The sequence below is a fragment of the Peromyscus leucopus genome, chromosome 3 (assembly GCF_004664715.2).
Source record: "Peromyscus leucopus breed LL Stock chromosome 3, UCI_PerLeu_2.1, whole genome shotgun sequence".
Lineage (NCBI taxonomy): Eukaryota > Metazoa > Chordata > Mammalia > Rodentia > Cricetidae > Peromyscus > Peromyscus leucopus.
In genome coordinates, this window is record NC_051065.1 from 4123150 (window position 1) to 4148719 (window position 25570).

At 40.7% G+C, this 25570-nt stretch overlaps 1 protein-coding gene and 1 long non-coding RNA gene across 15 annotated transcripts in view; both read left to right on the top strand.

The window, feature by feature from the left end:
• The first annotated feature begins 2918 nt into the window (after nucleotides 1-2918).
• The window catches only part of Cadps2 (calcium dependent secretion activator 2), a 552385-nt gene continuing 529733 nt past the window's right edge, over nucleotides 2919-25570 (top strand). For 6 of the 14 annotated variants that reach the window (XM_037203487.1, XM_037203485.1, XM_028872984.2 and 3 more), the window contains exon 1: nucleotides 2921-3606. In XM_037203487.1, coding sequence (XP_037059382.1) covers nucleotides 3262-3606 — 345 coding nt within the window. In that variant the 5' untranslated portion in view covers nucleotides 2921-3261. Of the gene's footprint in view, nucleotides 3607-4176; nucleotides 4195-25570 lie in introns of those variants that run through there. The other 8 variants (XM_037203484.1, XM_028872983.2, XM_028872987.2 and 5 more) reach the window with 5 other exon arrangements.
• LOC119087573 overlaps nucleotides 3614-25570 on the top strand; it is a 70208-nt gene continuing 48251 nt past the window's right edge. Inside the window, exon 1 of the long non-coding RNA XR_005091031.1 lies at nucleotides 3614-12889. This is a non-coding gene — a long non-coding RNA (uncharacterized LOC119087573). The remainder of the gene's footprint in view (nucleotides 12890-25570) is intronic.

Below are 25570 nucleotides of genomic sequence, written 5' to 3' on the forward strand. Positions count from 1 at the left end.
TAACTATTTATCTGTCTTAGTTATTTTTCTATTGCTGTGAAGAGAGACCATGACCACGGCAACTTATAGAAGAAAGAGTTTATTGGGGACTTACAGTTCAGAGGGTGAACTGCCATGGCCATCATGGTAGGGAGCATGGCTGTAGGTAGGCAGGCAGGCATGGCACAGGAGCAGCTGTGGTGATATATTGTGTACCCAAATAAAATTTGCCTGAAGATCTGAGGACAGAACAAGTCACTAAATTAAATATAGAAGACAGGCAGTGGTGGTACACACCTTTAATCCTAGCATTCAGGAGGCAGAGATCTGTCTGGATCTCTGTGAGTTCAAAGCCATCCTGGACTACATGAGATTGATCCAGTATAGGAGAGAAACAGGCCATAGTGGCACATACCTTTAATCCCAGTACTTGAGATCTCATGCCTTTGCTTGGGAAGTCACATGCCTTTAATTCCAGCACTAAAAAGGAGGTGATGTGGTGGGTGGAGAAAGGTATATAAGGTGTAAGGAGACAGGAACTAAAGCCTTTTCAGCTGAGTAAGATTTTTCAGCTAGAGGCTTATTGGCTGAGGCTTTTTGGGCTGAGGAGTCCAAGAGGTAAAATGTGGCTGTGTCTTTGTCTCTATATCTTTCAGCATTCACCCCAATATCAGGCTCTTTTTTTTATTATTAATAAAACCTTTTAACATTCGTGTTACAAGCAGCAGCTGGGAGCTGACATCCTGATCCGTAAGCAGGGGACACAGAGAGATACGTAGGGAATGGGCTTTGAAACTTCAATGCCCACCCCCAGTGGCACACTTCCTCATCCTTCTCAAACAGTTCCACCAACTGGTGACTAAGCATTCAAATATATGAGCCCATGGGGGTCATTCTCTTTCAAACCACCACAAAATCTATCTCCAGATTTTACTTATCTCCCAAATCCTAACACGTAACTGCCTATATCTAGATTCTACCTGTCCCCTGTTTTACACCCTATGAATTGATATGTGTACCCCTCTACTCCTTTATTTGTTCTGTTACCCTTCTTTCTTTCCTTTTTGAATATTTAAATTATGCCTTTTTTCTTCATGGATGGCTTTTTTAAAATATTACAAGTTTTCCTGTGGGATCTCCAAAGCTTGGAGATCTTTGACTTCTAATATTTTTAATAAGAAGAAATAAGCTATGGCATCAAATGGAAAGAATAAGCTGTCAAACCAAGAAGTATTAGTAATTAATAAAATGGAAGTATACACTTTGACTAGAAAGCAAAGGAAGGAATGGCTATATTGAAGTTGTACTCTTTCGTCCTCAAGAATTGCATCCCCAGTTTAATAAACACCACATTTTAATATACTGTTCTACGATCAAGAGAAATTACAGTAGAAAAGACCACCACTGGAAATAAAAGCCTGTGTTCAGTCCTTATTCTATCAGCTGCTAGTGCGGGAGCCTCAGGTTCCATAGTTTTACTATAGAAGTAAAGATAAATAACTGAGATAATGCATGGAGAATTTAGAGCAAAATCTGGTACAAAGGGAGATCATCAGAACACTGTCACCTACCTGTCTTAGGGGGTACTTTGGTAATGGCATTAGATAAATAGCCTCACAGAGTTTTGCAAACTGCACAAGGTCAGGCCCTAAATACAATGTTTAAGATTTCCACTAATTGTCTACCTTGTCCAAAACAAAAGTTTTTAAACACATCACTTTTAAGCTATATTTTTTTGTTAGCATCAATCATCAGCTAGCAGGCGGGTCTTTGGTAAAGATCTTCTATTACTAAGGGGCTACTTAAGGATTAACAAATAGAGAAGGCTCCCTAGAAGTAAAAGCCTTCTTTTTTCTCTCTGACAGAGAACATCTCTAGATGCAGAAGGAAAGTCTGTCTTTGTGTATCTAACTACCAAATGGCATGGAAAACCCCAAACTGCTACTTGGCCACAGGACAGAGAAATATAAAGCTGGCTGCTTAATTTGTCCTGTGTTACTTCCCCTGAGATCTGCAACTTTCTGGCCCGAGTGGCCACTGCACCTTGTGTCGAATGCCTGTTTTGCATATTGCTTCCTCTGGACTCAGGACAGAAGTTACAGAATGACAAAAACAACAACAGCAGCAGCAACAACAAAATTGTTAGGCAGTTTTGGAATTGAGAAATCTGCACAGATTATACAGGCTTCATTCAGGTGCAGCTATGAGACGCCCACTTGAGGCCAGCAAAGAGCGGCTGTGTGGGGTGTGCCCTAGCATGTGTCTGTGCCACAAGATAACACAGCTGGACACCTGGCCGGCTCTCAGATGTTTGTTGAATGTCTGTCCAACCAATACACCCTGTTTTGGGTCAATCCTCTCTCAACGAGGGAAACAGCTGAGCTGTGTTTGTTCTGAATCATAGTATCATTTTGCAAATATAAAACTTAACTTGCTCATGGGTTTGCAAGAAACAAGAATATATACCAGTTTAAAAGACACCCACCCCTTCAACTTTTCTTTAATGCATGTGCTGTGTATGACGCTTACAATGTGGACTTCTTGCAGTGTCCCACCGCAGCGGAGAAGGGCAAGATACTTTTTTCAAGTCTCTTGGTAAGAATACTTCGAGGTGAAGGGCAGGGACGCACTTTTCAGCACTGAGTTTTACGAAAGGCATCAGGATTGGGTCCCAGCCACTCCCGGACCTCTGTCCCTCCCTTCTTACTAAAGGACTGCGTTCCCTGCCCCTATCCCAGCAGCACCTCCACGGGAAGCACGCAGGACGACCGCTGTTCGGTGACCGGGGGTCGCCTGGGCTCTGCACCCCCGGCTCCTAGCAAACTGCGCGCTCCGGGGCACCAGGCACACCCGGCTGGCCCAGGCGGCGGCGGCCGCGGCGGCGCGCGCACGCGCACTCCGCGGCCCCGCGGCCGCTCCTCGACATTCCATTCCACGTGTTGCTTTGGAGGCGCCACAGGTTCCTCACCTGCGCGGGCTGCAGGGGGTCGGCGGCGGCGGCGGGGCTGGGGGCGAGCGCGGGCTGGCGGACCGGAGGCTGGGCGAGCGGTCCCCGGGCGCCCCGAGCGCCCCCGCGCTAACTCCGCCTCTCGCCTCCCGCGGCTCCGCTCGCCCGCCCCGCGTCCTGGCCGCGGCAAACACTCGGGCGCCGAACTCGACGTGTCCGGAAAGCCCGGGCCACTTTCCCTTTCGTTCTGCGGCCGCCGCGCGCGGACCCCGGCTCCCGCGGACCCGCGGGGACAGCTTCGCTCGGCGAGGAGCCCAGGGGCCCCGGCTAGCACCATGCTCGACCCGTCTTCCAGCGAGGAGGAGTCGGACGAGGGGCTGGAGGAGGAGAGCCGCGAGGTGCTGGTGGCGCCGGGCGGCTCCCAGCGAGCGCCGCCGGCCGCAGCTCGGGAAGGGCGGCGGGACGCACCGGGGCGCTCCGGAGGCAGCGGCGGCGGAGCGGCTAGACCCGTGAGCCCGAGCCCCTCGGTGCTCAGCGAGGGACGAGAGGAGCCCGAGCGGCAGCTGGACGAGGAGCAGGAGCGGCGCATCCGCCTGCAGCTGTACGTCTTCGTTGTGAGGTGCATCGCGTACCCCTTCAATGCCAAGCAGCCCACCGACATGGCCCGGAGGCAGCAGAAGGTGAGTGGCGGGACCGGGAGCCTCCCGCGGCCACTTCTGCCCCCCCCCCCCGGGTTTTCTCCTGGGGAGAGCTCTGGGGCACCTGCCTTCACCTTTCTGCGAGGGGCTGGACACTATTTTAGTCAATCTTTGAGGGGTGTCGAGGGCAGGTTTGGAGCGCTTAGGTCTTTCACCTCAGCCGGAGCTGGTCAGAGCTGGCCTGAGCTGGCAGGATCCGTCAGCTTCACCTCGCCATCCGCAAGACGTGGATGGAACAGCTGACCCCACTGTGCAGGCCCTGCAGTAATTGCACCTGGGCAGGTTAGGTTGGGACGGGGTTAGAATGCAACTCCCAACAACTTTAATTTGGGCTGCCGGTGGGGTGTGTGGAGCTGGGCTCTGTCCTTAGAATAGAGTGAGAGCTTGTAGCTAGGTAAAGCTGGTGGATCATGGACACTTTTCCATTACAGAGAAATCACCACTCGGGCAAAGGACTAGACATGTTCTTTGGTGAATTAAAAGCAAAGTTACATTGTTAAGTTTCCCGTGCTGCCAAACAGGGCATAGCACTCAAACACTGAGGAAGATACGCACCCAGAGTGACTATGGGTAAGTAATTCCAGACCATGGCAGGCTTAATGAAGTCCAGTGGTGATGACAGATGGACTAGTGCAAATGCTGTGCTCATGGCTCCTTGTCTAAACATTTAAGGAAGCTCTGTCAGATGAAATGTCTACCATGGTTAGTTTTAAAAGAGGACCCTAGGAGTCTGATGTTCTGTATCATACAGAAAGGGAACAACTTAAATCGCCGTCCTTGGATAAATGTGTACACAGTCCCCTTAGCTTGTGACATGGCGTGGGAACCCAGCGATACCAGAGCTTGCAGAAAGCATAACTACATGTACAGTCCTTTATTACTTTCCTGAAATAGTAACTGCAGCATGTGAGGTCTTCCTTTTAGAACCTTTTGAATTGACTTTTACAATAACACTGTAGTCCAGAGGAGGCAGTTTCCTATCACTTCCCATCATGCCCGACCACAACCCTCCTATCCACATTTGTCCAGTCTTTGGTTTTCGTTGAAGTCTACTTGGCATGTTAAAAGCTGTGCGTAGTTACTGGATGCAGCTCACTGAGTTTGGAGATAGGTGGACAACTATGAATTTGCCAGATATTAACAATACAATATTGCTTTTTAAAAATTTTCCAGGAGGAGAGATCTTACGTGTTCTCTCCACTTTTGAGAAATCAGAACCAAGTGAGCTGTTCTGGACTGTCATTCTCTTGAGTGCATTCCTTTACTTGCTAAAGGCCAATCACAGAAGCCTTCAGGTAGCCCAGCACTCCAGGGAGTTCACAACCTTGTATTGATAGAGATCTAACCAGCTCTACGCAGTCTCCTCATGTGGTGGAGAGAAGTAGGTCAGAGTAGCATTTTCTAGTACCAAGCCACTTGGCATGATAAGAGCTGCCATTCCCAGGTGAAGAGTGAATGCCTTGCAGAGTGTGGTGAACCTGCTTCTCCTCCCCTACATGAGGCCGTTATGTCCTCATGTGGTGCTTGTGTGGAGTCTGAATTATTTGTGTAGGTTCTGCGAGTGCCAACCTCCGTAGTCATCCTTAAACTAAGCGTAGGTTTTATATTTATGTCGTGGTAGGAGTCCATACAAATCATATGAGCATCACCCAGTGTCTAGTTTCACCTTTCACATTACATTTAGCTTAGCTTTAGTGTGTTACTGTGTACAAATTATTATCTGGTAAAAATCAAGAGGCAATTTGTATTTGGAATAGTTTCCCTTAGGCTCCTTTTGTGAAAAGTCATTTACTACTGGCTCATTTCTACTGTGAATACTTGTTGCAGTTTGTTAAGGAAGGGGACTCTCCCTTGGTTGTTCAAATAATGCAGCTCTCTTGGCTCTTCCTGTTTAAATAGAATGTTTCTCCAGCAATTATTTGAATTGGCAAACAGGTGTACTCACACAATGCTACTGAGGAAACTGTTGATGTAATGTTACTCAGACATTACCAAAATAAACCCAACTTCATGAAAGCAGAAAAGCACTGCGTATATTCTATGCAGAATTATTTGGAATGGTTAGACTTTTTGTTTTTGTTTTTTAAATATTGAGAACCTCAGGCATAATCAGATGAACTTTAGTGATTTATATTTTAAATAGGGAGATCCTGTAACAGCCTAAACATTTATCTAATTCAGAAGGACCTCCACTTTCTTTTTTTTCTTTTTCTTTTCTTTCTTTCTTTTCTTTTTCTTTTTTTTTTAAGACATGCTGCTTGCTTAAGAGAGCTGGAACAATTCTTGGCAGGCAGGTTTCCTCCTAGGAAAAATAAAATGGGAATTTAACTGTGTTCATGTGAATTTGATGCACAAGCCAACAATTAATGCCAAAACTTACTTTAAGTCTTGAATTTACGGTTGGGTTTTATAAAAGAAGTAACATGATGATTGCACAGTCACTAATCCATTGTATATTTTATTCTGTATCTTCCTATTCAGACAGGCAGGAAAATGGTTTTTTTACCGCTTGCTCACTTCTCCCAACTTTGAGAACTCAGAGTATCAGAAATCTCTGAACTCAGAGAATTCAGAAAGATCTGAAAGGGTTCTCATTCTGTAACTGAAGAAAATTAATCACAGTGATGAGAACCTTACCCTGGAGGCCACGACACAGGTTTGTAGTCAGAACCTCTCACTGGTAGGGCTATTTGGCTTTGATGAACCAGAGCTGAGCCACAGGGTTTGTTGGTTTCCCCCCTGTTTTCACTAGGCAGAAATGTCCAACAGAACCAGTAAGAGGTTGGCTCCATGGACTATTTGAGGATATTAAATAGTAGTAAACTCAGCTCAGTGAAAATACGCTTGCTGTGGTTTTGACTGACACACTTCAACACAGAGGAGTAACAGTCAGTGCTTTTCAGGCCCTACCATGACTACTGGTGCTTTTACAGAAAATCCTGGGAGTAGATTTGGGTTAACTTCTGTGACAGAGCACTGTACCAGGTGGTCCCGCTGCCTCAGTGGACATATGCAGGGCTTTGTGCATGATAGGCATGTGTGGTGGCAAACGGCCACCATAAAATGGTTTCAGCAGTAAACACCCCTTGACACCCCCTTGTGTTTATTGCCTTGATTGCATTTGTTCCATTGTAGAACTATCAATAATCATGACCATTGGGTAATTGTAGATGATTGAAGGAGAGATCAGTGTTATATAACTCGAAAAACAGTCAACAAAGCAAACAAAACAAAACAAAAAAAATCCTCAAGCAAATCAGTTATGTGTAATAAAGTCTTTACCTGTCAGATGTTTAGCAAATGTTGAGAACCTACAGGGAAAAGTAACACATGGGGTCCTTAGAGGTTAAAAACTGGGGGAACTAAGACAAGCACATGTTGGTGAGCACAGAAGTCTATACACAGATGTGTTTCCACTGGAAGTCTGTATTCATATCTGCTTACCGTGAACATGATTTAAAGAGCTGATAGTTTGGATTAAGCAGGAACTGGAAGTTTGTACTCAGCAATTTCTCTGTTATTTTTGTTTTTATTATTGACTATAACATGTTGAGAAAACAGTCAACTCTTATTTGAACTAGAAATAAGGAAAGGGGAATTTAAAGGATGAAAGTTTTACCCAATAACTTTTTGAATGGTTCCTATGTTGATGCTCATGCATTTCTATTTGCATTGCCATTGAAATGATGCATAATGCATTTTATGAAATAAACCTTTTTCATACACTCATTTCTCATCATTTTGTATAATCCTTGATAGTTCAAAGTTGGAGAAATACGTATAAATAAGCTGCAGAAATTTCTTAGATAAAACTGATTTGCAGGACTGCATTGTGGGAATACAATATTGTGTGAGATAATATGCAATGGATATTTGCTTTTCTTTCACTTGAATTTTGTAGTTTAGGGAAAATATCCATAATCTGATAATCCAGAAGCCTAAATGCTCAGAAATCTTAAACTTTTTTAGTGTCTACAAGTAGATCCTTTCATATCTTGTTTCATTTGACAAGTCATAGTTACAATCTAAAAAGGTTGTCAGCAATTGCTATTGGGCTATGTATATAAGGTGAGCAGAAAGCATGAATACATTTTATGCTTGAGTCCTATCCCCAAGATACGATGTAATATGTATGCAAATTTTCCAAAATCCCAAACCTGAAGCACTTTTAGTTCCATGCTCTTCAGATAGGTATATTCAACATATGCAAAAATGACCACTTTTATCTCCTTTGGAAACAGTTGTCCTTTCTGTATTTATTTATTTTCAGTCCTCTGATAGCAGGCCCAGGAAAGTCGGCTTTGTTAGAAATGAAGAATAGGTTTGCAAGTGCCGAGAGGGCATCTTTCTTTTGCTGGGCACCATGTTGCCTGCGTGATGTGTTGCCTTACTTTTGGGGTTTGAGGCGCAACTGTGGCCTGATACTATAGATATGTATATTGTATACTTTGCATATATAGTGCATGGCATATAGAATCTAGTAAATGTTGGATATGTGCAAGTCTCAGATTTAGTTTATGCCTCAAAGAATTAGTGAGATCTGGACTGGAGGAAAGATACTATAAAAGGAAAGTATAAAGATCTTCTAGTTTTCTGTGGAACTTGTACCCTTAAACATTTTTTGAGACCTATAGGTGTCCTTCTGAAGACATCTCCGAAAATGGAAATCTCTATTGACACAGAACCAATGACTTCAAAGAAACCTTCTCAATGCCATTATCAAACCTGAGGGACAAGAAAGCAGCAGTGAACCCCGGCAATCTGGCTTGCTCTTTTGCCTGTAGTTTCCAGTAGACCCGGTACTGTTCTAAAAGATCCTGCATCATTCAGCCTTTGTGCTCATTTGGTGTTAGTACAGTGTGGGGCAAATACCAAAGGAATGGGTTACACTGTGTGCTGCTTTTAATAAGAGGGAATACCTTGTCCTCTAGGGAGCCAGTTGGAAACCACACATTAAAGAAAAACCACAGGCTGGACTTGAAATGGTATCGCAGAGAAAAATGCTTATTGCTTTCTCTGATTCATCTAACCCTCCACAGGGTGTCTGGGTGCCCCAGCAGCAACACTTAATTTGGTAGAATGAGTTGTGCTAATGAGAACTGAAATGGATTAAGTGATATTGGAGTCCCTTTCTTTCAAAAATATAGTTACCTTTTATTTTGATATTTGAAGACTGCTTGTAAAGTCAAATAAAGTATGGTGATTACATTTGACCTCTTCTGTTTCTGTTTGTTGTTTGTTTTAAGAGCTTCATTTATTTGTACTCTCAGAAAATAAACAGCCAAGTTTTACTATAAGGTCATTAAAGTATTCAAAAGAAAATTGAGAAGGCTGGACCCTCTGGATAGCTCAGCAAGTAAAGACACCTGTCACTAAGCCTGACAACCTGAGTTAAATCCCTGGGACACATGTGGAGAAGTGACTCTTGCAGGTTGTCCTTGGATCTCTATACATGTGTGCACATTTGTGTGCATATCTCCACGCCACCCAAACTAAATAAATAAAAATGAAAATTAAAAGTTGAGGAAGATGACTCCCAGGTTATGAAATATGGAAATTCTGAAAGGAAAAATCACACTTTGAGGCAGGCCACTCAAATTCTTGTACATTTTTTATATGAATTACAATTGATTGAGACTTTTTTCCCCAGTGAGAAATATTAAGATATCATATTCTCATGGTATTGTAATTATAAGGGAAAGATCTCATGATTGCAAATCATAGGCACATTGGTGGCACAGGTGATATATTCTTTAGAGTGAAGACCAGTCAAATATCAAATGGCTGAGTTGTCCAAAATCATTAACGTTTTTCTTATAGCTACTGTATATTGGTTAAAGATTTATATATTATCTCCTTAAGGAAAATCTATAATTCTCATCTTTGGCTGCATATTATAATCACCTGGAGAGCTTTAAGAAAAATCCTATTATCCAGGTGATACTGCAGACTAATTAAATTAGTCTCAGGGGTTGAGAAGGTAGTCATCTTTAGGCTTCCCGAGTGAATTCAGTGTGCAGCCACAGTTGAGAACTACTGTTCTAAAGAGAGCTACAGGAAAAAAAAATGGCTTATTTTTACCTAGGCAAGGTGAAAGTGTTTGTAATAAATAAGAGTACTGGGTGAAAGTGGGTGCTCTGTATTAAGTAAAAGGTAACACCAACTAAAAGAATAACTAAATAATATGGAATTATTTGAGCCGGTACGATGGGAAAGACAGTGCATTAGTTTAGACTTTTAAAGTCTTTAAATAGGTTATATTGTGGATGATAAATTGTATTAGCAGCTTTAATTCATTTGCAGAACCATAGATAGATCACTAGCAACAGCATAAAATAAATAATGGGAATTAAGAGGTGGGAAGTAAGCTTAAGTGTTTTCCTTTCCAAATGACATTGTGAAGAAGATTGTCATGAAATCTCAGTGATGGAGTTGATACCAAGCAATGTCTAAAAAAAAAAAAAAAAAGAGTAAATTTCATAGAAGACTTCTATAAAAGAGTGTAATGGATTTCAGTCATGCATGTATGTTTGTCAAAACAGTTGTACCTAGCTATGACACCAGTGACCCATATCAACAACATGCATAACATGATAACCCTGAGGGTGCAGCAGTGGCATGCATACCTTGGTGGTAACCAACAGCTCTTTAATTGGACTTAAGCCTGCTCAAAATAGAGGGATACCATATTGGAAACCTAGTTAACTACTCACTACTAGTGAGTCATGGTTATTGGAGAAGAATCTACTACCACTAGTTTACTAACCAGACTAAGCCTTCAATACAGTCTATTAACATTTGTCCTTATACCCACAGATAAGTGTAGTCACCACCCCTCATTAAGGAACCTTCTTTTTGCAACGGGTGGAGACCACTACAGAAAACCACAACCAATCAAAATACAGGGTTGTGGGCCTAGTCCCAGTGGAAATATCTACAAAATATTCCTGCACCTAAGGCTCAGGGAACATTGTGGGAGAGGGGCGGAAAGACTGTAAGAGCCAAATAACCATGGAGTTTGTTGTGAGATTGTGTCTCCCAGTAATACCAGAAGCTACATCCAGCAGGTAAAGACACTTGCTACATGAAGTCTCACCAACATGACTGCCTAAAAATGAGCTGAACGAGAACGATATCAATGCACATGCCAAATTGGATGGTAAAAAGCCCAAGCGCCCTCAGTTCTAGGTGACAGGAAAGCTGGGGGTGGGAGCTGGGGGTCTAGAGCCAAGGGGTTAGTCCTGGAAAAATGCAAACAAGTAATGTTATGTGTATTGATCAGGTTATATTTAGGAACATATATGTATATAAGTTATATATGCAATAAAAACAATTAGTAAAAAAGAGGCCATTAATTTGAAGGCAAGCAGCAGGTATACATGGGAGAGTTTTGAGAGAGGAAAGGAAAAATATTGTAATTATATTAGAATCACAAAAATAAAAAGTGAAACAAAGATTTACCTATCTTCTATACTCAAAATAGTATACTATAGAAGATATTCTTAAGTAATTATTATTAAATACCATTAGAACCATTTAAAGAAAGATTTAAGAGTGAGTTAATATTTTCCTACCATTAGGTGGGCATTAATCAAAAGCCCCTATTTTTCTTTGAGTGTATTAGTTGGATAACCATTGACTTGTGTTTGGAAAACTTATGCTGTAAAGCATCAGGAGGGGCTGAAGTTGCAGCTCTTGGTGAACCTGCTGCTTGACATGCCTTGGCTCTTGGTTCAATTCCCAGCACAAAGAGGGAGAAAAAAAAGGAAAGGAAAAACATCATCATCATCATCATCATCATCAACAACAACAGAAACAAAAGGGATCACAATCATTTACTTTGCTTATATAAATGTTGTCACAAAGCTTTGTAAACTTTTGGTTTAAATGTGTTTTCGTTATGTAACCATCAAGTTGGTGATGGATTTCTACAAAAGAAATGTTACTGGGGCAAAAGGTCTGAGTGACTTAAAGGCTGTGTTGGTCAATCATATCATCATATTGCTGAGAAGAAATTTAATCTAGTTCTTTTTGATTGCTTGTGAGGATGACTCTCTAACCCCTGTGGTCTAATACTCTTTCCCATTTTTTTTTTCTACTAAGATTTTGGTTTTGCCTGCTAGTTAAGACATGCACTAGAGATGGCATTCCTGTGTGGGATGTTCATATCATCTGCCTTTCACTTTGTTTTGAGGTAGATTTTCATTGATATTTTCCTTAATAGTTCATTCCTCATAGCTCAGTTACCCACGGAAGTAAAAGTTGGAGGTAAGTTGAATTTACTTTTTTTTTTTTCAAAAAATATTAATCCAGTCGCTACAGCCTTAATTTTGATTAAGCCCTCCTTTGACTACTAAAATCTTAAGGACTAGTTAATCATATTAATTATTTTATTAATTTTTTTGGATTTATTAAGTTCTTACAATATAAGTTTTACATCATCTAGTGTTCTAAGAACACTATAACATACAAAACAAGTGGAAATCCTCTTGGGTTAATGATTAAAAAATTATATATAATTTATGTATTTCTCTTTCTGTGTTAATTATTTCAATATATTAATCTATTTTTCCTGTTCACAGTACCCTATAATTTTGATTAAAGGTTACTATGTATTCTAACTTCTGATAGTGTTTTTACTTTTGTGTCTAAAGTTCCTGGCCTTCAACATCCTGCCCCTTCTCTCCGACTTCTCTAGTTGCCATTCATTCACTGCACACACACATTTCATCTCGGTAGGTCCTGGTTACTTTGTTTGTTTGTGTGATTAAATGAAATGCCGAGTGTAGCATATTCAGCGTAGTGCTAACTAGTTGTGTATACTCATTTACAGTGCTGTCATTTTAAGCTCAATCTAATCAAACCTACTTGAGAACAATATTTGTCCTATATTCAGTCTCCTAGGAGCTCAGCCTACTTCTCCATTTTCCCCAGTCCTCCTGTTTTTGTAATCTTTTGAAATTTTGATTTTATGGAGCCCTTGTATTTATAAGGAATTTTTTTAGTTTTTTATACTTTGTTGCTATTATTGTAGCCTATGATTCTCCATTATTTATTTATCTAATTATGGAGAAATGGGGAGCTCTTTAATTTTTTATGCTGTAACAGGTCATATTGATTGTACATATTGACGGCACACCGTTGATTCCTTTAATATTGATCTTTCTGGGTTTCTGTCTGGCAGGACCAACTGGTGCTGATGGGGGTGCCTTCGCCCTGTGCAGTAGCTGGCCCTCTTCCATTTTTCATCTCACTGGCTAGAGCGGTAGGACTAGTTACCAACCTGCTTTCGGTGGCTTTACTGGGGAGTGCTTCATGTATTTTACCAGTGACTATATTGCTGGCTAAAATTTTAGGATAGATACTGTTCATTCTTTAAATAATTATCCTTTCATTTTTATTACATTAATAAGATGAAACATCCAAAATTGGTATTGAAAGTTGTAAACTTTATTTTTTCATATACCTGGGGATTCTTTGATTCCTTCTGTTTGGATCATGTGTGCCAGATTGCTTTATTTTATGTGAAGTCAAATCTGCAATTTCTGGGTAATTTCTACCTGTATGTGATTTGATTTTGAGTTTGGTGTACTTTTATTTTTTGGTCTTTACACTTATGCTCTTAAGAGCAAGGCCTATTGTTTTCTATTTTACAGTCCTCCTCATAGGTTTGGGAGAAACATTTCACTGTATGTGTGCTCTCAGGCACTGTCTGTTAGGGTACAAATGCTCTAATATTTGGATTTGAGAGAATTAATCATTGCATTATCCACATCCAGAACCCGTTTTAGATTTTTGTCTTTCTTTTTAGCCAATTAGAATTTTTCTCTATTCCAGATTCAAATATGGTAATTGCCCATTTTCTTAAAATTGGCCATTTCTAGAATTTCCAAGTATGCTGTTGTAGAGCTGAACTTGTTTTTAACTTGCTCTCTTTCCTCCTCCTTCTCTTCTGGCGGGATCTCACTATGTAGCTGTGGCTAACTCGGACATTTAGGCTGGCTTTGAACTCACAGAGATTGACCTGCTCTTCACCCAGTGCTGGTTGGGGAGGGTTAAAAATGTGCATTACCAGATGGGCTTTATTTATTATTTTAAAATTTATTTTTATGGCTGTGGGAATGTTGTCTGCATAGGACGGAAAAGGGCATTGGATCCCCTGAGAATGGAGTTACAAACTGTTGTAAGTGGCCATGTTTGTGCTGGGAATTGAACCTGAGTCCTTTGTAACAGTAACCCATGCTCTTAACCACCGTGCTATCTCTACAGCCCCTACCTTTTTCACACTTGTTAAAAGTCCATGCTTCTCCCTTTAAAATGTTCCTTGACTGGTGGAGATGTCCCTGTTGGGAAAGTGCTTGCCACACAAGCATGAGGACCCAAATCAGGATCCTTGGCATCCATGTAAAAGCTGGATGCAGTAGGTGATGGCACCCACTCATAATTCCATTGCTGCAGAGGTAGAGTCAGGAAGTTCAGTGGGATTTCTATTCTCATTCTAGTCAAATGGCTACGCTCAAGGTTTAAAGAAAGACCCTGTCTCAAGAAATAAGGCAGGGACACTTGACATCGGCTGTAGTCTCTAAATGTAGCTGCACACATACATACATGTACATGAACTTGTACATAGCACATATATACACACAATCAAAATAGACATTGATGAAGGGTTTGAGAGTGACTAGACTTTTCACAGCCCAGTTGTCTATGATCCAGGAACCTAGGATGTTAGATGATGATAATCATCAATGACCCAATGATAGGTCTGGGACAGTGAATCTGGACTCTTGTGGCAGTATGCAATGCAAAAATAAGCTTTATTAAGTGTTATAGAGACACAAATAGTTGAGAAAAAAGATAAATTAAGAAAAATAAGAGAAATCTGGAGAACGGGAGAGGAATCCAAAAGAATAAAATGCCTTTGAACTCCATTATCTAGGGTTTTTATAGAGCCATGATAGAAACTGGACAAAAACTGAAATAATCTCTGTTGATATTGGTTAATTCCTTGAACTCTCATTTTCTGAGCCATTGAAAGACTGTATGCATGTCCTCTGGTCCCACTAGCCAAGTGGTTGTGTGGGCAGTTGAAATTCTGCCTCTGTCCATCTCTGACTCTAGCTTTATTAGTTATTGACCTTAACTATCTGCCAAGGGTTAATCACTTGGTCAGGATTATTACCCTCTAGCCTTGCAGCTGTCTTGAATTCTGTTCATTGAACTTTCTTTGTTTTCATATTTATGTAATTAGCTTTGTCATAACAGTTAACTCAGCCACAGCCACCAAGATGTAGTTGTAGACTTCCTTGTTTACCATAGTTAGCTTCTTGTCTGTGGGATGGTCTAAAGTGGTCTCCAGAGCAGGAGTTTTTTTGTTAGAAGCCATCCTTACATGTAGTATAGTATAATTAGAAGCCTTAGAAGCACTAGTATAAGAAAGGACAAAAGTACTTGGTGGGGAGAGGAGACAACCTGCCTGCTGTCCCTCCTGTTCTCAGTCTAGTTTGGTTATATAATGTCTAATTATAAGTCCTCTTCTTTATCTTCTTTAGTGTTCCAGACCTTGCCATGGTAACCCTTGATCTTCTCTTTAACCTCAGCCTCTGTTCTCACTGTGATGTATTGAGCAACTTACAGTTTTTATTGTGGCTCCTTTCCCTTTGCTACCCACAGAGAGCTGGTTCCTATGTCAAAATGTTCCATTCTGTAGTTTCTATTCTTGTTTCTCATAGTTTTGTTGATGTTGCTGTTTTTTGTTTGTTTGGTTGGTTTTTGGTAGGGACTGAAGGAAGGTGAGATACAAGAGTATGATTCTTTCCCTGGACTTTTTTTCTACTTTGTAATTAGATAACAAAAAACAAAGCTATGAATTTGCCTCTTCATTAGATCCTTTGTTCGTTGCTGTTTCAAGATACCTGAATTAAATTAAGCTTAAGGAAAAGCTTATCTTGGCTTGCAATTTAAGAAATATATTGGTGGGGTGGGGATGGGGGTAGGTTGGGGGGCATAGCAGTAAGGAGCATGAGATTGCTAATCACAGTGTGTCTACAGCCATGAAAGAGAGATCAGAGAGGAAGTGGGCTAGACTAAGACCTAAAGCCTACCTCCAGTGATGCTCTTCCACACCAGCTGGGGACCATGTGTTTAAACACATGAATCTGGAATACATTTCACATTCAAACCACAGCAACCCCTATGTATAGTCTTGAATCAATCTACATGTTACATTACAAAGCTTATTTTAAATTTAAATATTTAATCTTATTTCAGATCTTTTTCTTTTCCTTGAACTAGATAGTCAGAGGGATAAATTCCCCATTGCCATGGCTGAAGAAATTTTGTTTTACTTTTGTAATAGATTTTTTAATGTTATGTTGGAAGGAGAATGTGATTATCTGAGCAATTAGCATTGCTGTGTATAGATAGCTTTAAGTTACCTTCATATAATAGTATATAATTGGTGTGTGTGTGTGTGTGTGTGTGTGTGTGTGTGTGTGTGTGTGTATGAACATGTATGTGGAGGCCAGAGATAAACATAGGGTGGCCTTGCTCTCCACCTTCCTTTTTGAGACAGGGTCTCTTCACTGAACCTGGTACTCTCCTATTTATCTAGACTGACTGGGCAGTGAGTCCTGTGAATCTGCCTGTCCCTGTCTCTACCACCTTTGCTCCCCCACCCAAACTCTATGACCCTAGCATTACTGGGGTTAGCGAAACCTGCCACCACACTTAACTTTTTATATGGGATTTGGGGATCCTAATTCAGGACCTTTGTTTGCACAGCAAGTACTTTATCCACCGAGTCAAGTCTCCACAAGCTTTCTATGCATAATGTATGTGTGTGCGTGTGCATTGTTGTGTGGGATTATGTGTGTCTTTGTGTGCTGGTATGCATACATGTATGCCAGGACAACATTGGCTAACACACACACACACACACACACACACACACACACACACACAGTCAGGAGTCCAACAGGAACCAAGCTACACAGCCATAATGTTTGTGAAGAGGACCTAGCATGTTGTTTTTTGAGACATGGTCTTTTATTGGCTTGAGTCTTGTGAGTGCACCATGTTGGTTGGCCAATTCAACCCAGGAATCTGCCTGTTTCTGCCATTCTAATACTGGGATTGCTAGTTCAAGCCGCTATGCCTGCCTGCATCTCCAGTTTTGTTTAAGGTTATAGAGTTAGTGAATATTCCTTTGAAATTAGGTTATAACTTTATCAGGGAGTCTGTCCTCCAAATTGTTACTCTTTTAAAAACACACACACACACACACACACACACACACACACACACACACGAGAGAGAGAGAGAGAGAGAGAGAGAGAGAGAGAGAGAGAGAGAGAGAGAGAGAGAGAGAAGAGAGTGTGTGTGTTTCTGTATCAACTTGGAATGGTTTTATATGGAAGGTGGGTTAAAAAATAAAAGACATCCTGCTACCACAAAACCTACATTCTTACTGATTCAATTTTGGGGAAACAGATTCAAAATTTTATTTAAAGACATGTCTTAATTTGGGTCTCTGAAAAAAGAAAAAAAGGACTAAATCTCAAAGTGCTGCTCCAGTTAAAAAAAGGTTTTAAAAATGCTGAATATCGTAGGAAAGAATTCCAAATGCAACAAGGCACCTATAGCCTACAACATGTTAGCCCTTGTTTTCTTAATCAGCAGGACTGCATTGTTCTGGACTGGAAAGGAGGAGGAAGGTTGAGATAAAAGCCCATAGTCTCTTACCTTTGGTTCACTAAGTCTAGGTTCCCATTACATGTTTTGTGTAAAGAGTTTCTGTTGAAACCTTCTTAAGAGTCAGAAGAACAAGGAGTTTGCTGTGTGACTTGTGTCTCCAAGACTTTCAGAAGCTACACCCATAAAGTCTCTGAGCTGAGTGAGGACAATAGACATGCTCAGGTGGACGGTAAAAGCCGACAAGGCCTCAGCCTTACACAGAAGCTACATTCAATTAAGGAATGCCGAGAAGAGTGTGAGAAATAGACTTCCGCAGGGCAGAGCGCACCAGTTTGTTATCTGATACCAAATGATCAGCCCTGAAGAACATACATCCAAGTAGCCGTATACAGACTGAGAAGGTTGTATTCATGAATATATATCTATATATAGAAATATATATTCTCTCCTTTGAACACTAAACAATTAACTTCTTGAGATCTACTCATTTGAAGGACCATAAACTCACCAACTCACCAACTATCTCTCTGTCATTTCATAAGTATGTATATATATATATAAAGATAGACAGGTAGATAACAATTAGTGAAAAAACAGGCCATGTATTTGAAACAGAGCAAGCAGGGGTATATAGGAGATTCTGGAGGGAGGAAAGCAATGGGGGAAATGATATAATATTTCATAATATCAAAAAATAAAAGAACTTTTAAAAGTTTCTTCCTAAGAAATTAGCTTCCTATTTATTTAAACATGAGGTCATTGTTTTAGAACAGTATACTTAAGAGATGACAGAGTGATAGTTTCAAATATTTAAGTAATTATGTGAAATTAAAGTTAAGTATCTCAAGTGTTTGACACCAGAAGAATTCCCATAAACTTCTTATATCAAATCTTAGTATCCTATGATTCAAACTTGATTTTTTTTGCCTTCATTTTTAATGTTCCTCATCTATTAAAGAGAGAAGTAATATTGGATATGCAAATTATTATTATAAGAAGCTAATGCCCAGTTGGTGAGTTGCTGAGTTTATGGTCCTTCAAATAAATAGATCTCAAGAAGTCAATTGTTTAGTGTTCAAGGGAGAAGTTTGGGTACAAGAGTTAAAGAGAGTTGTATGTGTTTGGTATTGGCAGTAGGGACTGAGGTGAGATAGCCTGAGGAAAGATAGCCTAGCAAGGACAACATTTTAATAACCAGCCTTAAATGTTTTTGGGATTTAGAATAAACTAGTAGGAGTCTGAGATGATGAAGGAAATTGAAAAAAGAATAGCCAGATACAGAAGAAGAAAATTAAGATGTTCTGTGTCATAGAAAAGAAAGATCTGTTAGAAAGAGGAAGCTAAAAGCGGAGCCAGCTGCTGTGGAGAAACCAGGTGAGCTAGGCATTGAAAATAGTAATTGGATTTATGCATGTGAATATGACCCTATCAATATTGACCCAAGCAACTCAATTTAGTCTTCATAAATAACCCACTCTTTCATATGCTGACATTCCTAAATGATGTATTTTACACACTGATTCAGCCTTTCTTACTTTAGATGGTGAACAGCTTGAGGTTTTAGTTGGAAGTTCTGCCACCTAATAGCTAAGTTTTGGTTTTGTAAAGAATTCTTTTTTTGTGTGGGGGGGGTCTACGTAAATATAACTGTGTATACCTACATGTGTATTTTTTGTTTTGTTTTATACTAGTGAATTAAAAATTAGTGATATCATAGATTTCAAATGTGTGTGGCTTAATCCATGAAGATCATCAAGTATCCTGGCAAGAGTAAATCTTTGATGTTAATGTAAAGTCATTAAGTTTAGCTGCTTTCTTTTCAGTTGTGAATTTAAAAAACAAATGTAGATTAGATGTTATGCAAATGTTCTAATATATGGCAACCTGAGTGAACCATATTGTAATATATTTTAGTTCAGTAGGATGCTGTGAAGATTATATGAAATGATTTCTGGAAAGCATAGAGTTTCAGTAGTTGGCAGCAAATCCTTAAAGAGTTTCCTCTTTAAAAATTTAACCATAGGTTACATTCAAGAAAAAAAAAAAAAACAGTTGCAGATGTGTGTGCATGTCCAGTGGCCAGAGGTTGATGTTAGGGACCTTCCTCAATTGTTTTTCACCTCACATAGTAAGGCAGGGTCTCTCACTTAAACCTAATGCTCACTGATAACAGCTAGTCTAATATCCCAGCTTGTCTTTGCTTCAGAGCATTGGAGTTAAAGGTGGATTAACAAACGTTGCTGGCATTTATGCGGGCTCTGGATATCTGAACCCTAGTCTTCATCTTGTATGGCAAGTGATTTGCCCACAGAGTCATCTCCACATCCCCAAGACACTGATTTCAGGAAAAATTATCAAGGCACTGTTTGAACAACTGTTCCATGTTAAGCATCCTGCCAGGCACTGCTTTATAGATGTGGACAAGCTGGGTTCTTGGTAGCTGATCTTCTATGCAGGTAATGAAGGGTTAACATGCACATGTGCATGCACCAGTTACTGTGTGGAGTGGGATGGGCAGGAAAAGCCTGATGGGAGAGCAAGTACAAGCTGAACAGGACTTGAATTAAATGAAAACTTGGGCTACTCAGAGAAGGTGAGGAGAATAACTAAGATTGTACTAAAAGCAAGTACAAAATGTGTTGTGGTAAAATAAATATGTTTTTCGTGTAAAAAACTGCAGAGAGATCCAGGAGGGCTAGAGTGGAATGTGTGGCTGTGGCAAATGATTGGGATTTAAGTGCAATGCCGAACTCTTGGATGGTTTTTGATGGGGACTAGGAAATGACCTGATTCAGATTCTAAACTGATGTACTCTGAGAATGGACAGTGCTATTCCATGGATTAATTTGGGGCTAGAGCTAGGCATGTATACCATGGACATGAAATTTAAGTTACCCCATTTCTAGTTGGCAAGAATACTAGTAGGTAAACTCGTTGTATTTAAATAGAGCAAGAGTCAAGAAGAGATACAGAATATCTCAGAGTATTTATTAAATATTATGTAAGTTCATAAATTCTATGAGTGATGGGACAAAATTGTGCTATTATCTTTGCTAAAAATTTTACACACACACACACACACACACACACACACACACACACACACACACACGCTTAGAAATCTGAGCCTTACAAAACAGAAAACACAGTCCCCTCTCTCACTCCTTCCACATTAAGGCTTAACAAGTAATTCACCTCCCTTCCTTCCCTCTGCCCACCCCCCAGTTGTGTGTGTTTATGTGTTTACATATGTGCATTGAAGACAGATCAACCTTGGCTATTGTTCCTCAGCAGCCATCCCTCTGGCTGTTGTGATAAGGATCTCTCATTGGTCTGGAGCTTGATGACTTAGCTAGGCTGGCTGGCTACCAAGCCTGATTTTCCTATCTCTACCTCCCCAATGCTAGGATTATAAATGTATGTACATGCCCCTGGCTTTTTAACATGGGTTCTGGAAACTAAATTCAGGTCCTCATGGATGCAAGGCAAGTGCTTTACTGATGGCTATTTTCCCAGCCCATTTTTTTCAGTTCTTCTAGAAAACTCTTCAAAAACCTAAACAAGCTGCTGCTTGTTTCTGTTACTTCCTGTAGAGGGATCATGGTGAGGCTTTAGCCTGCTGATACAAACATCTGGCTCCCCTTTCTTCTTTTTAGAATATTGCCTATATTTTTGTTTTTTTGCTAGTGGATTTCTAAAAGGTAGGCGCCTTCTTATGAGCAGTATAATTTTAGTTGGATGTATGGCAGTTTGACGCAAAGCTATATTTTCCATCTTTTTTCTCCTTCCGTTCAGTGCCATGAGGCCAAGCATGATTGTAGAAGATATGAAAACACAACTCAGAGAACACAACATGGCTTTATTCTTTTTTCCCACATAAAAATGGCACCTCCTGATTATCAGTATCAATAAGAAGGTGATACTTAATGTTGACAGAATTCAGAAGTTAGTGTTGTGCCCAGATCGTAACCCCCAGAGAGACCACCAAGGATGAGCATACCAGAATGCAAAAACAAGGTTTATCTGTTACAAGTCATGACAGGGAACTCAACTCAAACCATCTCAAGTGAGGCAGAGAAGAGTTACTCTTTCTTGGGGAAGTTAGTTTTTATAGGCAAAGCCCATAAAATTTCTTAGAGGGGAGGAGGTTAGTACGGGTCCATCCTTGATTGGTACAGTTTTTCCCGGGCCTGGACTTTATCTTATTCTAGCTTATCTGTTTGCCTTGTCAGGAGTTTTACAACTCATCTCCTGGGTCTGGTCATGTTATCTCCGGAGAGGGGCATTTTGTGGTTAATTGGTTACGATCAGACATTCTGACTTTGTTCTTTTGAGTTCCTGGGGCTGGCGCCATCATTTCTGGTGACTTGAAACTGGCCTGGGTCTATCTATATTGAGATATCTTTGTCTAAGGCCCCCTTTTTGAGACAATAGAGTGAGGGTCTTGTGCCTAGCTCGTGTTCCCAAAGCCGCCACTGGAGACTTTAGGTACAGAATGCAAAAGTAAGGTGTATTCTAAGTTTACAAGCCTCCAGGGAGGCTCTTCCAAATCTCTCACTCACAGCAGGGAGGTTGGAAGGAGCACTCCCCTTTCTTTGTGAGGCTAGTTCCTAAAGGCACAGACCATATAATTTATTTTAACCTGTCTCTCTCTTATTTTGTCTTTTGGTCGAATATCCTGACTCTCTGTTTTCCAAAGTCCCTGTAGCAGATACAGCCACCTGGGGAAAAGGGGTCTAAGTTCTTATCTACACTTAGGAATCCTGGTTTAAGCTTCTCTTTGTCTGTAGGGGGTAGAGTGGGGGGTTTTGCTGAGGTATCACAGTTAGGTTGGAGACTGCTGAGATCTCTCTTAAGAAAGATTATCATCCCAAAGATGAATTCATCATGATCTCATATTTGTTCCTGTTCTTGGAAATAGGAAGAAGAAGAAAGGAGGAGGAGGGCCAGGAAGGAAGAGAGCGGAAGAGGGGAGAATAGGAAGAGTGCAGGGAGGAGTAGGGGGAAGAGGAGACCATGACAACAAAGATGACGGTGAAGATGATGACTGCTAAGTTTGTGAGACTGAGGTAGTAAGGAGAGTGATATACACCGGTGTTCCTTGAATGTCATTCTGTTCCAGAATGACATTTCCATCCTGGTGTCTCCTCTTCCTGCTGCTTGCCATATCTGACTTAGTGTAACAGGAGTTTGAAGGGCCATGATTGATGGCTCATTTTTTTGGGGAGGGGATGGGGGAGAGTTCCTGTGATGGCTAGTTTTATGTCAACTTGAGTCATCAGAGAGGAGGGAGCCTCAGTTGAGAAAATACCTCCATAAGACCGAGCTGTAAGGCATTTTCTTAGTGGTTGATGGGGGAGGCTGCAGCCCATTGTGTGTGGGGCCACCCCTGGGCTGCTGTTCCTGGATTCTATAAGAAAGCAGGCTGAGCACACCATGGGGGAGTAAGCCATTAAGCAGTTTCCCTCCGTGCCCTCTGCATCAGCTCCTTCCTCCAGGTTCCAGCCTGTTTGAGTTTCTGTCCTGACTTCCTTCAGTGATGGACTATGTATGATGTGGAAGTGTAAGCTAAATAAATCATTTCCTCCCCAGCTTGCTTTAGGTCATAGTGGTTAGTAACAGCAATAGAAACCATAAGCGTTCCAAAGAAACAAGTTAGAAAGAGTGAGCTTTGGTCTCAGACAACTTTGCAGAGGAATGGCACCACTCAGCTAAGATTTTAGTATGAGAGAGGAGTGATTGTCATGTCTAAATGGATTTAAGTGAATATGCTTAGTGTGTTAAAGTTGATTTCTTTTATATTAATTACAATTTGCTTTGTAATTTTAATAATATACTTTATTCTTGTCCTTTACTACAATAACATGATGCCCATTCCTTTTCTGATGACAATGTTAATTTTTGTTTGAAAATTCATCTTGTTCTTTTTTTGGTACAGTGATTCCAGTCCCAAGGAAGATATTCACTGCTATAACTTCTCTTGAAGCTATAGTTGGTCATGCAATGCCAGTTTTGAATTATGCGACAGAATGTTGACATAGTTAGCCTTGTTTCTTCTCTTCCACGTCTAGAGACATAACTATTGTGTCTAGAGCCATAGCTACCATCCTCGTGAGGAGGAAAATGCTAAGGATGCCTTTTCTTTTCTTTTTGAGATTATAATATAATGACATTATTTCTCCCTTCACTTTCCTCCCTTTCACACCCCCCCAAATATACCTCTCCTTGCTCTTTCAAATTCACGTTCTCTCTTGTTGTTAATTGTTGTTACTTGCATTTATGTATATGCATATGTGTGTCTAAACATAACCTGCTCAGTCTGTATAATGTTACTTGTATGCATGTTTTCAGGGATGATCATTTGGTATTGGATAACTAACTAATGTGCTCTTCCTTGAAGAAAACATTTCTACTACTATCAGCATTCTTTAAGTTGCCTGTAGTTCTTTGTGTAGTACTCAGACCTCATAGACTGTCCCCCATCCACTTCGGCATATCTATTATTTGTCCTTGTTCAACACATGTTTAGGCACTCATGTCGGTGAGAGTTTATGGATGAAAGTTCTGACATTCCTAGGAGGCAATCTCAAGGCAAACTCCCCGATCCTTTGGTTCTTAGAGTCCCTCTTCCCCCTCTCCCAAAATGTCCTCTGAGCCTTAGGTGCCAGAATGTTTTTTAGATGTATTCATTAGGACAGGCTCCACCACTCTTCATTTTGATTGGCTGTTGTTTTCTGTAGTAGTCTCCATCTGTTACAGAGAGAAGTTTTCTTGATGAGGGGTGAGGATCATACTCACCTTGGGGTATAAGGACAAATATTTAGGATGTAGTTAGAGATTATGCTGGTTTAGGAAAGTGGTGGTTGTAGGTTCCTCCAGGATCTATGACTTCACCAACTTTGAGCTGTTGGCTAGGTTACAAGTACCAGCCATGGTTTCCCTCTTGTTGAGAGAGTCTTAAATCCAATTAGAGAACTGTTGGTTACCACCAAATCTGTGTGCTACTACTGCACTCTTAGGATTATGGTGATATGCTGGTCGTTGTGGTTTGTAAGTGTCATAGCTGGGTAGGACTGTTGGTTACTTCTCTCGTTTGGAAGTTTGCATGGTGCCTTCTGGTACAATCAGAAATAGTCCTGGGGGTGTGAGCAGGGGCTTTCAGGTTAGTTCCAGCTCAAGAACCTCTGGACCCTGTGTCTGAAGTGTATGGTATCTTCAGCAGTAGGGACTTACCTTCCACCTCTTCAGGGCAAGCAAGGGCAATAGCAAATAGTCTGTAATATTTTGAGAGTCTCTTGGAAAACCCTGACCAAAAACTCAAAAGACAGCTTCTCATGCCTTCTGTTTGTATTTTTGTTAGATGATTTATGCCTTTTTGAGAGAGCATTGTCAGCCCAGATGAGAACATTTAATTTAAAGTGTGTGTGTGTGTGTGTGTGTGTGTGTGTGTGTGTGTGTGTGTGTGTACAGGACTAGGTATGCCATCAGCTTTTGCATTATCAGCTTAGACACATACCAGCCTGAAACAAAATACCTGTGTCTGCAGAAAATAGTCTCACAAGGTGCCCTCTCCCTTTCATAGCCATCAGAGATCTTTGCACTTAGGCATGATTCTACAAACGGAAATGACTTAATTGAGTTTGCATTATCATGAACAACTCTTTTCTACCACACAGCCAAACAGCATCCTTGGTTGCATTTCTAATTATTTGTTTCTTATTATTTTGACTTCTGTCAAGACTGAGTCTGTATGTAACTCTGGCTGCCCTGGAACTCAGTCTTTAGATCAGGCTGGCCTTGAACTCACAGAGATCCTCCTGTGTTGGCCTCCCAAGTGCTGGGATTAAAGACGTGCACCACTCTGCCCAGCTGGCTGCATTTCTTTATGTGTACATTTATTATAGATTTTATTTTTTTTTTCTTCTCCACTTAGCTTATCTCCTTTACTTTCTCAGTAAGGGTGGTTATATGCTCTAGCAAACATTTCCCCCACACACCCACAAAAAGAAAGATAGTGGCAATGTTTCTTCCTCAGTGATTCTTATTCTCAGTTACTAACTGGTAGGAAGAAGGTTTGTTAGAAACACTGTAAAACTCAATGAAGATTTGTATTTTATCCTGCATGATGCTTCAGTATTCTATTTAATATCTATATTAAAGCTTTCTTGTAATTACTCAGCCCTAGAATATTTATCTACCAAAAGCAAGGTACCTTTTACATATTTTAATAAATAGCAGCATTTTTAGACAT